At 36.8% G+C, this 16,632-nt stretch overlaps 1 protein-coding gene across 4 annotated transcripts in view; it reads right to left on the bottom strand.

Annotated features, from left to right (window-relative positions):
- The window catches only part of LOC143240086 (ribonucleoprotein PTB-binding 1-like), a 70,342-nt gene that overhangs the window by 34,030 nt on the left and 19,680 nt on the right, over positions 1–16,632 (bottom strand). For all 4 annotated transcript variants that reach the window (XM_076481936.1, XM_076481937.1, XM_076481935.1 and 1 more), the window contains exons 3-9: positions 11,732–11,956; positions 11,194–11,441; positions 4,355–4,537; positions 3,378–3,477; positions 2,479–2,684; positions 2,117–2,194; positions 903–1,688 (exon numbers count right to left, since the gene is read on the bottom strand). In XM_076481936.1, the coding sequence (XP_076338051.1) occupies positions 903–1,688; positions 2,117–2,194; positions 2,479–2,684; positions 3,378–3,477; positions 4,355–4,537; positions 11,194–11,441; positions 11,732–11,956 (1,826 nt within the window). The remainder of the gene's footprint in view (positions 1–902; positions 1,689–2,116; positions 2,195–2,478; positions 2,685–3,377; positions 3,478–4,354; positions 4,538–11,193; positions 11,442–11,731; positions 11,957–16,632) is intronic.

The following is a 16,632-nucleotide window of genomic DNA, read 5'->3' as shown; positions in this document are numbered from 1 at the left end:
TACAACAGCTCTTTCAAATGCAAAATATTAACTACCCAGATCATGAATATGTGTTCATATTAGGATTTTGAATTTTTATTTCATGTAATTAGAAAATAAAGAAATATGGATCAACCTGGATAACTAGGACCATCCAGAAAAAGAGCTCAACCAAGTTGTAACCAAACCACTGTATGCAAAATGCAGTTTATTATAATAGATAAGAATCCATCAACACAAAGGTCAGTGATAAATGTCACTTACATGCTCCAGACAAGATCAAGAATCACTATTTGGAAAAATAAAAAAAATTCCCACGTACACCAGCTGCTTATATAACATATCTACTCAACCACTGTACGTCTTAAGCAGCTGGACAACAAAAACAGGTATCCATGCTATTCCATTTAAAAATGTAGCAGCCAAGAAGTGTCATGTAGCATCCATGGACCTGTGTGTGATTGGACTGTTGAAAAGGGCACTGTGAAACCATCATTCTTGTACATTAGATGGATTATGAAAACATGCATGGAAAGTGGTGTGCTTTGAGCACAACAGCCTTACAACAAAGCTTTTACAAACAAAACTACACTTCAAGAGTACTGTCAAGATGCATGGTCACCAGAAAAAATACAACTGGACAAGTCAACATGGACTGCAATGAGGTTTTTGATAGTCCAAAATCTTTTTTAATATAACTTACTCTGTATAATAAACTAACTTAAGATGTTAAATGAATTAACAAATTATACTCAGTGTCACCTAATTGAACAAGTAAAGCACTTTAATTAAAAGATTTTTAAACATAAATTCCACATTCAAATTACACTATCCACAAAATAACAAAGTAACCAACATTCAGGAAACCCTATCTATATACCACATAAAACCAAACCTGATGAGATAGAAAACTACAGACTTACATGTGGAATTCCATTTAAAAATGGTGGCCTAAGATAGCCTGAACTGGAAGTATTAAGAGAATTTCCTGGAGATCTCCACTGGAATGACTGTGTGGGGGATTGCCCTATCCCCCTTCCAGGAAGTGTTGTATTACTTCTTCCAGCTACACTGTTTAGTAATGATGGGTGGGAGGTTGGTGCAGAAGGACCACTGAAGTAGTTTTTGGCCTGCAGATTAACCAGTAGATGCTGGAGGTTAGAAGGATTGTTAGGAACACTCATTCCCCTATCAGTGATTGATCTAGCTCCCCCAGTAAGTCCAAGCTGCTGCTGTTGGTTTAACTGTTGAGCTAACAAAGCTGCATTACTCTGGTCAACCCTGGCAACATTACTGTTCTTGAGGATTTCATTTGAAGCACTAGAAAACGTATTTACAGCTTGGGGTCGAGGTTCACCAGCTGCTCTGTTCTGCATCAGACTAGAGAGTTCACGATTCTGGAGGAGGTTCCACTGCTGCTGTTGAGTAGCAGCAGATGAAGCAGCCAATCCATTTCTTGCTGACAACAGCTGTTGATTTAAGGAATGTTGCAGTTTTTGCTGGATTAGATTTTGTGCCATTTGGTTATTTACAGCTGCTAAAGAGTTCTGAAAACTAGTTGATGTGTTGCCCACCATTACCTGTGGCTGCCTAAATCGTTGAATACTAGTTGTTGGATTCAGCTGTGTATTTAGGAGAACACGATGGTTTGGTGTGGCATTAGTTAAATTTGGAGGCTGGGGTCGAATTACACTTGACTGTGCTGAAACCTGAGGAAGAAACATGACATAGTTAACCACAAACTAAAATTTCAACTTTAGAAAAAAATGTGAATTTAGAACACGATTTATTCTAAGCCTTTCATAACGTTAGAGATTGTTTAAATGTCACCTGATATTACTTTCCACATTAACATATTTCTAGTGCTACCATTTTTTTTCCCCAGCTTGAAACTGTTGCATTTTTACCTAAAATGTCCACATCACTGTAAGTTGACATTTTTATACATTGCAGCATTAATTGTTAATAAAATTTGTTTTACTAAATCCATAGGCAATTTAATGATTTTAACCACAGACACATATTTAAAGCTTATTTGCAAATGTAAAAAAAAAGCAAAAAACTTTCAAATAAATCAACTATTATCAACTGCCTGATCCTGTTTTTACAACATCTATGAAGAATTAAAACATCTCACCAGTTTCTGAGCTACAGGATTCATATTTCTGACAGTGTGTGTGGATATTCCACTGCTGGAAGCTTGAGACTGGAGATTCTGAAATCACAGAACTTAGAATCTGTCAGAATACAAAAAATTACACTTCCTACCAATATCACAAACACTTGTTTTATGTGTATATAACCATGTGGAACAAATTCAGGAATACCAGTGTTTGTTAGTATCATAGAATTGAATATGATGGCTATTTGGATTACAAGCTATAAGAAACTACCACATCATTAAAACCATCTATAACTAGTGTCATATAATGTACTTTTATTTGTAGTACAAAAATAAGCAAGAGAAAAAATTTCCCAAAAGACAATGAAAGGACAAACCTGGTTCCACGTGAAGGATGTCTGTAAGTTTGGAGGATTTTGAGTTGGGCCACGTATAGTATTAGGTAGCACTGGAGAAATCCAATTCTGAAGCCCAAAGTTTGGAGCTCTCAAAGGCCATGGAGCTCGATTTCCTGCCTGTTGTTGAAGAGGGCGAGGCTGCATTTGCATCAAGTTATTTGGCAAAAGTTTTTTCAAAACTTGAGCTGAAAAATTAACATATTAGTTACTGCTCAATAAAATCACGCTGGTGGAGCTTTAGGAAGAAATATTATATTTCTATCTTTATGTGCATGGGCTGGGGTCAAAGGTAACTTCTGTGAATAAGCTACACTGAGATAAATATTTAACATATTTTATTGCAAAATTTAATCTTAACTTAATAGGTCTGTAACTGTATTAACAGCTATTCAAAAATATGTTTATTGGAATTAAACAGATATCGATAAATAAAAAATTTATCATGACTATGCAAAAATACAAAACTGGATAAAAGTTCAGCTAGAAACTTCTCTTTATGTCGTATTTTGTGAAAAAAAATTTATATATAAAAATAAAAAAGAAAAAATTACTAATGTTAAAAATTTTCAATGATTCACACATTACTTTATATCTAAAGTACCTGTGTTTAAAATAAGGTGTCTTTTATGATTTCACAAATTTTGAAAAAACGGAGATGCAGAAATGGCAATATACTTCTGTCGGGCTAAAAAGGGCTTAATACCAATTAATATTGACATACTCATAAATTATTCTTGTAAATGAGTAATTCAGATTTGCTTTAAAAACAAAGTGAAAAGTTTATTTTTCCATTTTAGCATACACTGACAAATAAAGTACACACATACAACTAAAAGGAACATTTTTAACATTAAAATAAAGAAAGATGGGATAAGCACCTTGGGCATTTTTCATAGCTGCCATTCTTAACTGATGCAATACTTGGGCTGGAAATGCAGGTGTTGGAAGTAACCCACTTTTATTTCTACTCTTGGAATCCTAAACAATAACAACACAATCTGAAAAAGCTCTTTCTTTTTTAAAGTATTAAAATTAAAACTTATAGTTTAAATAAAAATTGTAAAATTGTAAGTATAAAATATATAAATTTTATTTGAATTTAAAATCAAACTCTGATTACAATGAATCTTTTGATTAATATCAAAATTAAAATATTTTTGATGTTAGCAATAAAATGACTAACAAAAATTCCACAAACTATAGATATTATTTTCAAAAAATGCTTTACTTACTTTGTCCTGAATAACTTATTTGGAGTTACACACAGTAGGCTTAAAGTATGTGCAATCCTGGGCCCATATTGATTAAACATCTCATCTCATCTAACAATTTAAGTAAAACTTAAAGAAGCACTAAATAAAGCATTTTCCAAGGACTAATATTTTTCTTTTCCATTACATATCAAGGAGGGCAATCTTTCATAAAACAGGTTCATTGTAAGTAAATTAACTTCTAAATTATTTTATTGTTCAAAATACAAATCTTTCCATGTAGAACATTTTAAAACATAAGTTACATTTTTATTCTACAATAAAAAGAACCTTTCAACTTAAATAATTCCTACCCTCTTCATTCAACATTCTAACACTAGTTAGAAAGTTTTCACTTCTTGTCCAACTGAAACTTATTCCAGACAATAGAGTAACCATTAACATGAAATCTAACAAATTTAAAAATGGGAAAAACCATATTGTTCCCCCTCTATAAAAAAAAACAAAACAAAGTTATTCCATTTTGCTAGTCCCAGAATGCAGCTGTTTCACAGAAACTGTATTCATCACAATATTAGAAAATACATTACTAAGCAATTACTTCTGAAGTAGCAGTAAGTAAGCCAGTATATATGTTTACTCACCATGTCAGCCACCAGCTTGTCAAATAGCTTTACTGCAGTAAATCCTGGCTGACCAAAGGACACTCTCAGCTTCTGGCCCCCGTGCTCTCGTCCATCAAACTTCTTTTGGGTCTCATCAGCATCCTTTTGGTTTGCAAACTCCACGAGACCAAACTTCGCTGATGGTTCATTTCTCAAGGATAACTACAAATAAGTTTGAAAACTCGAAACTGTTTACTGTTGCAAAACATAAATAGTTTAGTTGTACTCTTAAATCTGCAACATACAGCTTTTCTGTTGACCAAACATGAGGATTTTCTTCCAGATTATTTTTTTTTAAACTACAGGCATTAATTCTTCCTCCAATTTCAAATACGCTTAGCTATTAATGCCATCCATCAGAATGTTTCTATACATTTTTCTGAACAAAATGCACATTTTGTTTAAAAAGCGATATGTCCAATGTTGGTCATTTAGTTTATTTTCTTAAATCAATAGGTATTAAAATAATGTGTAAATAACTGTCTCTGAGTAACCCTGATGAGACAGTGGAGTAGATGAAAAAAGGTGTAAAAAAACATTTACACAATAAATGCATTGTAGAAAATTCTTTACCTCATTCCTAGAGAGAAAACTCTCTTAAAGGAAAAATAAACTCAAATTCAATAAGACAATGCAATAACTAACTTCTTTAAAGTAGTACTTCCAAACTCTGAAAGATTTTTATACAGATACATGTAGAAAATAAAAATGAATCAGCTTTTCCCAGTACAATAAAATCCCACTCCCTGGAAATATACTGATGAAATAAAACATTAATAAATAAATTCTCCATAATTCATTCTGATTTCCATAGTTCTTAAATTCTGGAACACAATATTAAATTAGCATTTTTATTTTTATTTTTCCATCAAGGAGAAAATGCAACAGGCTCGAGTCTTATGAGAATCAACATTTACAGTAATATTATTTACTTGAGTGTCATGGCACACAACATTCACAGCAATAAATGTCAGTAAAAAGGAAAGGTTTTTCTGGCTTGGATGGTTGGTTAATTGATTTAGTGTTTTATGGCACAAAGCAGCTAGGATATCTGTGGCAAACATCCAGTAAAAAGTTAAAATTAAAGTAAAATTAGGAAATTTATAAAAGGAAATTAAGGTAAAATGAAACAAAGTTAAAAAAAAGTATAAAACCAATGTTTACATCTAGTCTACAGCATTAAGAGAAAAACTACAGTAATACAAGTTGTAAAGGACTTTCTGTAGCATAACTACAGGAAGACTAACAGATAACTACAAAAACTGCCTTCAGTCACCTGAAGTTGGCCTTTCCAGTCCTGGTTCCGAGTTATTTGGTGTTATGGCCATTTTCAAAAAGTAAAGTAAAAACAATTTTAAAAGACTTGTAGCAAAATTTTAATAATCACTGGCCGGGATGACTAACAAGTAGTTCGAACAGCACCGTTTGTCACCTGAAGTTGGCCTTTCCAGTCCTGGTTTCGAGTTATTTGACTTTATGGCCATTTTCTAATTTCAAATCGGACTAGATGGACTGTGATTCTTAAAAGGGAATCTCATTAAAAAAGGTCTAATGTATAAATTAAAAAACTAAAATGGCAATATAAAAATTGATGGCATTTAAAAAACTAAAAACATTACCAAGGTGGAAAGTGTCACCATCACCAATAACACGGTCTAACGTTACGGACAAATTTTGGGACAGAATATGGTGAAAATGGTGACACTGTTGAGAGTCATAACAATGGCAAGAAAGTAAAATGTGATTTACTGTGACCCAAGTATCATGCACACTGCACAATGGTGCATCAGTTCCAGATAAAAGAAAATGATGAGTTAAAAATTGCAATCAATGTGTAGTCTAGTCAGAACAACTTTCTCTTTCCTATCCTTACAGAAGCAAGACTCATTCCAAGTCGACTGCCAACTGGCATGGATGGTTCCATGCCTTAAATACAGGACCATAGTCCATGTATGGAATAGGCACAGTGGTGATAGTGCTAGAGCAGATAGATTTAGCTGCCATGTCTGCAAGCTCATTCCCACAAATACCAACATGGCCTGGTATCCAGAAAAACTAGATAGATGTAGATATTAAAGAGAAATGAACCAGTCAGTTTTGAATATCAGCGAGAGCAGGGTGTGAACCAACGTGAAGCTATTCCAGGCTCAGTAGAGAACTAAGCGAGTCAGTATAAATAGTGCAGTTTGAGTACTGCTAAGCTTCAATATGATCCAGGGCAAGAGATATGGCATACAGTCCAGCAGTGAACAAAGAAGCTGTAGAGGGGATTCTGCCTGCAACCACCAAACTGCAACCAAATTGGAATAAAAAGGTTGTTCAAAAGATGTTCAGTAAATAAAAGAAGGTACTTCCAATCAGGAGTGTCTGCTTTGCTCAGATGACTTAAAGAAAGGTCACATCTGAGGACTGTAATTAGCCATGGTGGGATGGGCTGACCAGTGGATACAGCAATGTTATCCAAGGACAGACCCAATTCATCCAACTGCACCTTGATACGAAGGCCAAAAGGAGCAATGGCAGATCGTCTGTTCTGAAAAAGTATGACCCACCGAGGAAGAAAAAAAAAATCCCAGGTGGGATGCTTTGGTAAGGAATGAAGTTTCAAAGCATATAGTAAAGACAGTTGCAAATGGCAAAGGTGCAAAGAAGGTTCATGAGACTACGTATAAGTTCTGAACTGGGAAAGCGTGGAGAGCCCCAGTGCAGAGCCGAAGTCCTTAATCCGCTCCCCAGGTGGTAGAAGAGAGGATGATCAGTGCTCTTGTACATTTGACCCGTAGCTGCTTGATGTGTAATATAAAGGTCAGCTTAATCAAAGATAAGCCCGAAATACTTTGTCTCAGGGACCACAGGCGATACAATTTTGCCAACATGGAGTTCAGGTTCAGGGTGAATACCATGTTGACAGTAAAATTGCATGCAAACAATTTTAGAGAGAGAGAAGTTAAAGCCATTTGCCATGGTCCACTTCAGTAAACAATTGAGGGCAGTCTGAAGCTACCACTCAATAAACCTCATGTTCGACAACTGAGAGGAGATGTGAAAGACATTGACGTAGAGCCCATTTGTAACAAAAAGAGAGAGTCGTTCAGACACAGAAAAGAACAGGAAGGTGTTGAACCCACATGAACTTGGAATCTCCTGTCCATTAACCCATATATTTGGAGATCTTGCAAAATGCCATACCTCCAGGTTGCAACATAAGCCTTCTCAATGTCAAAGAATACTGATACAAGATGTTGTCATTTGAAAAAGGCTTCTCTGATGGATGTTTCAAGTTGAATCAAGTGGTCCATGATGGAGTGCTGTTGTCAAAACCCACACTGGATGGATGAGAGGAGGTTGTTTGATTCGAGGAACCAAATGAGATTAACCATCCTCTCTAAGGTCTTACAGAGACAGCTCATCAAAGCAATTGAGCAGTAGTTTGAAGGACTATTAGGATCCTTCCCAGGCTTAGAGAAAGGTAGGGCAATAGCTTGGTGCCAGGCATCAGGAAAAACATTCTCCTGCCAGATTCAGTTAAAAACAAGCAGAAGAATAGTAAGAGAAGCAGGAAATAGATGGTGCAGCATTTCATAGTGTACATCATCAGGCCCAACCTATGTACTGCCAGACTGATGGCCAGCTTGAGTGCCAACAGTGTAAAGGGACAATTATAGTCACAGAGACAATCAGCTCAAAAGGACAGAGTTGTTTGTCTGCTTGAGTCTTGACGGCGAAGAAGGTAGAGGAAGAAGCAGAAGTGCCAGATACCTGGCAAAAGCATTCACCTAGAGTATCAGTGATGCTCCAGGTATCAGGTATTTCCTGGCCATCAGAGAACAAAATCGAAACGGAGATGGTATTATACTGCCCACTGACCTTTCAAATCTTGTCTCATATGACTCTGAAACAGGCTGTAGAAGATATGCTGGTTGTGAACTTAATCCAAGATTCCTTCTGGCTTTGACATTTTATCCACCGAGCATGTGCACAGGCCTGCTGGAAAGCAATGCAGTGCGAGTGTGGGATACCTACGAAAAGTATCCCAGGCCCGTTTTTGAGCCTTCCGTGTCATGTGGCAGGCAGGATTCCACCATAGATGAGGATATCGTGGAAAACATGTAAAGGTTTTAGGAATACACTGAGCAGCTTCTTGCATAATATAGTTAGTTACTGCTGCCACACAGTCATCTATTGATGGCTTACAGACAATGGCAGAATCAAGTTCTGCAAGAGCAGTGAAAGAGGGTCAATTTGCTTGATCCAGCTTCCACCGAGGCATGGGGGTCAGATGGCATCGATCAAGACCAATCTCTCAAAATTATAGAAAAATTATCACTACCTCTTGGATTATTGTCAACCCTCCAAGAAAAATGGGAGAATAGTGAAGGAGAGCCATTTGAGAGTTCAATAGCAGTAAAGGACTGACTAGGTGCATGAAAATGAGTAGAAGAACCAGTATTGAAAAGAGAAAGGTTATGATCAGAGAGCATATGCTCTATGGAGCAACCCCTCCTTTCAATATCAGCACATCCCCAGAGGGAATGATGTCCATTAAAGTCCTCCAGGATTAAAAAGGGAGACAGCAGCTGCTCAATTACAGCATCAAGAGAACAAATAGTAATGGTACGACCCAAAGAAACATGGATGGCTACGGCCTCCAAGGGTGTGTCAAGTGGCAAAGACAGGATGGGCACATGCTGTTCAACCAACAGTGCCACCCCTCCATCCACCACACAGCCTGTCATTTCTGTACAAAGAAAATTGCTGAAAGGTGACTGTATCAACAGGTTTCAGGAATGTTTCCTGTAAGGAAAGACATATAGGATGGTAGGAAGCAATCAGTGTTTTGATGTCATCCAGATTAGAACGTAAACCTCGACAGTTCCATTGTGTCAAGGTGGCCATTTTTATTTACTTGTAGGTGAATTTGATAGAGAACCCTCCTGTTTATGACCATGTCCTTTCTCTTTACTGTCTTTATTCAAGGGAGGTCTATCGACCTCCATGGATCCTGTCCTAGGTCGATTGGGCAGGTCTTTGCTGTTGGAAGAGGTTTCCAGCGACTGAGGATGTCAATGAATGATCATTTTGCATCGTGGGGTGGGAGAATAAGATATATCCAAGGGAATGCTTGTACCCAAAACCAAAGGAAGGATCTGTGGATTTGTTGGAATGTATGGAAGGGACAGAGATGGGTGTTGTAAATTTTATTCATCAACCTTTTTAACCATGGAGATCAAAAGACTTTTCATTTGTTTTGAGAACAATTCTCTTGGAGACCCACAGAGATCCGTCTGCACTCCCACTGTAGTTGTGGAATGAAGTGAAGCCGCATATGTCCGAGATGAAGTGGTGGACAGCAACTTGCAAGCCTCAGGATAAGTAATGTTATGAATTGTTTTCAAATGCTGAATCTCTTTTTCTTCCATCCATTTAGGGCAAGAACGAAAGTAGGATGGGTGAGAGCCATTGCAATTGACGCAGTGAGGGTCTGTTTCACACTCGTAGGCATCGTGATCCTTGCCACCACAACGAGTACATGTCAAGGAACCCCTGACATGACATCTTCAAGTGACTGAACTGCTGACACTGGAAACATCAGAGAGGGTTTGGAATGTATAGCTGTACTCTGCAATTTAGATAACCTGCCTTGATGGTGGCAGGCGGACGTAGTGACATAAGTGTGAGAATGAGAACAATGGTTGGCATCATAATTCCATCTTTGTGAATGGATATACACCTCACTGCAGAAACCAGTGAGAATCTATGACTCTGGGATGTTCTTCAAACCCCTCTCAACAATAACTCCTCATGACAAATTCAAAAGTAGCATGAGGTGTAACCTCAATAGGTATATCCCCAATTGCCTTTGAATGCAAGAGGAGTTTACTGTGTTGAGATGTGGATGTTTCAATCAATATGTCTCCAGATCAAAGCTTCTTTACTGACTTAAGAGAGCCAACAAGTCCCTTGTGAATGAAAAAGGGGACACATTTGCCCTAAAGATTTGTCTGAAAGTAAATGTAATATAAGTAAATGAGGTAGAACAGGTGGTACAGATGGTGAGGATTGCTGCTCAGAATCTTTAAGATGTGGTCCTTTACCTGTAGACTGTTTTTCTAATATTTTATTAAGATTTTTAATTGGAGTATCCATAATGAAAAAAGGAAAATTTCAGTGCCCACTGATCCCACCCACCATGGAGCCCTATGAGGGGATGCACTACAATGTCAAAGAAGGACACTGCAGCAACACCAGGGTTTCGTAAGCACTACACCCAAACACCAGCATCAGATACAATGTCCACAACACCTATTGAGAACATTCAACACAGGTAATTGGTTAACCCTAGCCCAAGTGGACCAGCTGACTGACCCAAGGGGGCCACCCCAAGGCCACCGTCTTCAGGAATTAAAGGCCAAAGTGGTGTGTTAGGGTTGAAGCCCTCAACTACCAGGATCCTCTCCTCTCCTTCACAGGTTGCCACACACGGCAAACACGTGGGTGTATGTTTAGATCCCAGAGGTAAAATGAAAGAACAGAACCTTCCCTGAGAGGTCCCCTCACCACGTACAGGAATCCACACTGAGGGGTTTTGCTGGGATCTTATAACATATATTTAAATGTCAGTAAACAGGAAAGGTTTATCTTTAGATTCTTACAACTCATATTTAAATGTCAGTATACAGGAAAGGTTTTCTGGATTTTTACAACTTATATTTAAATGTCAGTAAATAAGAAAGCTTTTTCCTCTGGATTCTTACAACTTATATTTAAATGTAGATAAACATTTAAAAAATCTCTGAACCCTTACAACTTGTACTTACCTGGCAGTAAATAGGAGTGGCAACTTCACTGAAAAATTTTCTAAAACTTGTGAGATCTCGGAAGTCAGCAGGCAGCTTGGTCACAAACAAACACCGGGAATAGAGACTCGAATACGTGATTAACTTGTGGTCCAGCCATTCACAGTAAAGAAATTCTGAATCTAGTTGCTTAAGATTCAACAAACTTTTAGCCTGGCATGCTACAGCCCTACTGCAGTACTCCACTAGCCCATAGCCCTTACTTTGATCTGTACATAAAGAGATTTGGCTGACTACAGCATCAAGGTTGAAACAAGAAATGAGTCATATTCATTTTTTAATACCTACCAACTACATGGTTTAGGTAACTAACGTTTTAATACACACAAATGAATGTTCACATTACAAAATGAACAAATATAATTTTTTTCCTGTTGAATATGTATGAGTAGTTTAATAAAGCACCCAAATGGCAAAATAAATATCTATGTGTTATAAATGTATCTATTCGATTTATGACAATACTTAAACAAAGAAATGCTGTCTGTCTGTCACTTACCTGTTTCATGGTCATAAACAAGGAAGCTTCTCTCTACAGGCCCAAACTTTTCAACTAACTGATCAAAATCTTTTTCACCAAAAGTGAGTGGAAGGTTAGACACACAAAGAAAATTTTCTGCATTTGAAAACTGTACAACAACTTTCTTTCCATTCAGCATAGTTGGTGCTTCTGTAGTATGAATTAATGGATCAAATGTTTCTGGCTTCTCAAGAATGACCTTGGCTACAGAAATTATTTAAATACATTAGTAATGAAAACTACAATTATGTACTAGTATTAAATAAAATCAGGTTATGAGTTTTATAAACCTATAAACTGTGAAACAGCTTAATATTGACCAAATACACAATTATGAGTTGGGGAGAATAGAGAGAAGTACATTTAACCTCTTTGACAAACTATAAGTCGATGATCTATACATACGATGAAAGCTTTTTTTTTTGTTCTTTTTAAAAGTAAAAATCAATGTGGCTTTCGGTTTGGTGGAGATTTGTAGAGAAATTAATGAAATCAAGAGAATACGATAAAATCTTATGTGAATGGGTCTGGGAGTCTCCATCGACTTGCACCATCTGCCACCATTTTTTTTGTGGCTCCAACAGTCACTGATTATTTTTGCGCTACCAGCCGACCACTGAAAGACACTACCATTGATGTACACGTTCATTTTCATAAGTGTGTGTTCAGTATGCAAGATCATCTACCACAACTTGTAGATGTTTTACACTGTCATTTCTTGTAAGTGATAAGTTCAATCTGTGTTTATTAAATTTCTACACCATATCTGATTAAATAATTATTCATGTTCATTGTGCTTAGATCTACAAATGCCAGACAAACTGAAGTGGAGGTTTAATCCGTGTATCTACCAGAACTAGCCTGAGTGACCACTAATGTTAACTAGATCTACACCTATCAGCAATATACAAGGCTGGAAGATGCTACAAACACCCTTATAACCAATATACTTAATGATTTACATTAATCTCTATTACCATACAACATTAAACAAGCAGTTTATTTACTAAAACTACAGTCTAAATTCTCTGAAAGAGTCATATGAATTGTAACCAAAATAATGCAACCTGTCGCCTCTAAAACCTGAACAAACAAGTCCATTCCATGTGTGTATACTACCTTTTAGACCTAGTGTCCATAGAGATACAAAAAAGCCAAAGACAGTTATAATCTGAAATTTTAAAGGTCTTCAGACCCAAATGTAGTATTTACTAAATTATATGATATTAATTATGAGACTCATGTTTTTTTTATTATTTCAGACCTATAAAATATATAATATAAAATAAAATGTATTAAAATAATGTAATATCAATAATAATAAAAAAAGAATATCAAAATAATTTCATCAATTCTATCACTCTGATGTTCATATGTCAATGAAATATCTTTCTAATATATTCTACCACTGACTATTTAAATGGATATATATCAATTCTTAAAAACTATTGCAAATTATTAAATTAACAATGTTTTGTAGATCCCACTGTACACCAGGAAGTGTGAATGATTAGAGAGTTGAACAGTAACTGTTTCAGGTCGGGGAGCACAAAATCACAAACAGTAATGTGTCAATTAATTGAACTGCCCAAAATGCCACAAGTTTATACCAGATCCAAGTAAGGTAAAGCGATCTAGCAAAGCTTAGCAGTATTACAGACTGTTGATGGAAACAAAATGGCCACACCGAAGAGAAAGATGTGTATTACTGTCAGTTGTGCTTAACAGGGGCATAGATTTTTTACACCCAATGGGAAGGATGATTTTTGCAACCACTTGTGTAGATTGTTCAATTTGGAAATTGGTAATCTCTTATTACGTGAACCTGAAAGCTGTAAACATGAAGTCACAGAGTAATCTTGTTGTCATGATACTTCAAGGCTTCCATGTAGGTTTGTATAAGTGAGGTGTTGTGAACAGTTTTCAAAATGTTAATAGAATAAAGACAAATGTGTCACAAATTAACTGCCACATGAATTTATTCCTGCACACTGCACAGTATAAAAGATGGCCATTATACTTGACAAGGTTACTAATAACTTTCATTGCATGAATTACATTTTCAAATATTAATAAAATTAGTAATTACTCTTTATATGTTTATATCTACTGAAAAACTGTTCATGTTGTTTGATAAAAATAATTAAAATGTCTTTGTGAACTCTTGAAAATTACACATCAATAAAATGTAGCATATAATTATTCATACTTTTCACTGAAGTAAGATTCATTTAGTCCTCTAGTCTACATGTTCCAAAACATAGACCTTCTTTGTGATGATCTGTTTATGAATTCTTTCATATGCTCTTCTGTATTTATCTTGTCAACCTCATCTTTGTGAGTGTGACAAACTGCCACATGGTTGAGGTGGCACTGAGACATAGTTAACCTTAACCACGTCTTCAACCGTCTTAATGCGGAAAAGCTGTGTTCACATTCGCAGCTGGAAACTGGACATACAAGCAAAATTTTCATGAGAAGAAACACTTCACTAAACACCTGCTGGCTTGTTTCATGCATTTTACAGAAAGCATCCTTTGCACCTTTCTGAGATACTACTTTTGTTGTTCCTTTAAACATGGGCAACTGAAACTTGAGCTGTTGTGCAGAGATTTCTGGATAGAAGTTTATAACAGTTGTCAATCTTGCCAGATGTGATCATGTTCTCAAGTGCCAGATATTGCCTCAAGTCATTGTTGTCTGCATTGAATCTAGTGGTCAGATGTTCTATGACTGTGTCCACAAATTCAAAATATTGGCTTCTGTAGTAATCTCTAGCTGTTGCAGAATGGTGTGCTGAGCCATCACCTGTGATCCTTCTGGGGGGTCTGCGAACGCGAGGTAGTTCAATAGGCACCAGATCTAGGGAAGTTACCTTTTTCTCAGCTTCATCAAATATCTTGTTGTAATTTTCCTATGTTTGCAATACCCACAATTACTCAACTGTCATTGCAGATGCTTCAATCATGCCAGATACTGTTGCTCATTTTGCTTGGAATGCACGGTTTAGTTCCTCTAATGCAGCTAATAGATGCTGAGCCATCAACAATCCTAAAACTGCCTTTCCTTTGTCAAATCTGTCCAGTAGACCTCGTGCTTTCACTGCTACATCTGATTTTTCATTTGCTCATTCAGACAAAGAATCAACAATGTCACTGTAGTGATCATTAGCACATGTAATTGCAGATAGGTGGCATAACCAGTGTGTTGGACACAGTGGGCAGATGTATTTAACTGGACCGTTGTGGCTGTCTGATGATACAATATTTTCAAAGATTGTCTTGTATTTACCTGACCTCTGAAGCATGACACCAAGTTCATGTACCCACTGGATAGAATCTTAAACACATTCACAAGCTTCAACTGCATGCTGCATTATTAAATTAGCCTTGTGTACTCCGCAGTGAAAAAACAAAGCTGATGGTTGTTTCTCTTTTATTTTTGGCCGGCATCCACTGTACGCACCACTCATGTTAGCAGCTCCATCATAAGTTTGTGCTCTTAATCCTGACAGTGGTAAATTGAGTCTAGTCAGTACATAAAGTATAGTCGAGGATATTGTTTCACCAGTTGTATTGGAAACACTGCACAAACCAAGAAATATCTCATGGATGTCAAGGTTCTCATCTACATATTGTACACATATTGCTTCCTGTTCAGCACCTATAACATCTTGAGTGCCATCAACCATTAATGAAAAGATTTTACTCTGCTGCACTTCCTGTGCTATGTTCCTCAGTATTTGATGGCTGAATATCTCCATTATTTCATTCTAAGCCTGGGGTGATGTGAATGTGGTTTTCTTTAACAAGTAAGTCATCAACTCAGGATCTTCCTCTTCCAGGAGCTTCATTAATTGCAGGAAGTTCCCCTCCATATCAGTATGTCCACGTAATGCTAAACCTTGACACAGTAAGAAACGTAAACTTCTGAATATTTTGGCTAGACTTCTTTTGCATTCTTCCTGCTGCTTCCTTTTTCCATCATGTAGCTGGACAGTCACTGGAGTTACATCAAGTAAACCTTCTGGAGATATAGCAAATCTGTGCTGAGAGGAAGATTGGTGTTCATTGAATTTCTGTTTTGCCTTTTTCCAGTTGCAAAAACCAGTGGGTATGAAGGTATACTCCACTGGCCTCTCCAATTTCCCTGTAAAAAGGCCTCTATTTTCCGCCTTGGCACAATGAAAGCATATGACTTTTTGAGTCTGACTGTCAAAGTGCAGCCATGGGAACTCATCAAACCACTTGCCCTGAAAGTTAATATTTTGAGATTTTGCTTTCTGTCGTGGTATTAGTTGTGTGTCTGGGTGATGTGGCTTTCCACACTGTATCTGTGGAGTGTCAGATTTTTCGTTACTGCACAAACTTGTTTCACAACTATCTGGTGGTTCATGATGTGCAATAGTTGCACAAGCATTTTCAGTCTCGTCCTCTGATGAACATGGTATTTCCTCTGTATGGCAAGTTTCTATTCCTTTGCTTGAGGTTGTTGGATTATCTGCATCTGCATTGTCACTTGTAGTACTAGTAACTGGCTTGCAGAACTGTCTAATATTGGATAGTTTCAGACGCATGCTTGTCATAATTGGAATCTATTTCCCAAATGACTCAACAGAATAAAATACAGTCTTTACTGAAAAACTCTAACATACAACGAACAAAGATAGAACAGAATGGAAGTAGGACTGAACTGTACAATGTATTTAAATCGAAGGCGCAAACCTCACAGTGACTATTGAGCTGACTGACCACGTGGGCATCACTGGGACAATGATATGTGCTAGTTACAACACAAGTAATTGCAAGTTTCTTGAAAAATACTTAAACAATCACAAATATATTATATTCCTGTTAAAGGTCATCAAAAGGCAAACACGT

Source organism: Tachypleus tridentatus, chromosome 13, assembly GCF_004210375.1.
Source record: "Tachypleus tridentatus isolate NWPU-2018 chromosome 13, ASM421037v1, whole genome shotgun sequence".
Lineage (NCBI taxonomy): Eukaryota > Metazoa > Arthropoda > Merostomata > Xiphosura > Limulidae > Tachypleus > Tachypleus tridentatus.
Note: the sequence above shows the minus strand (reverse complement) of the source record. Positions and strands in the feature narration are given on the sequence as shown.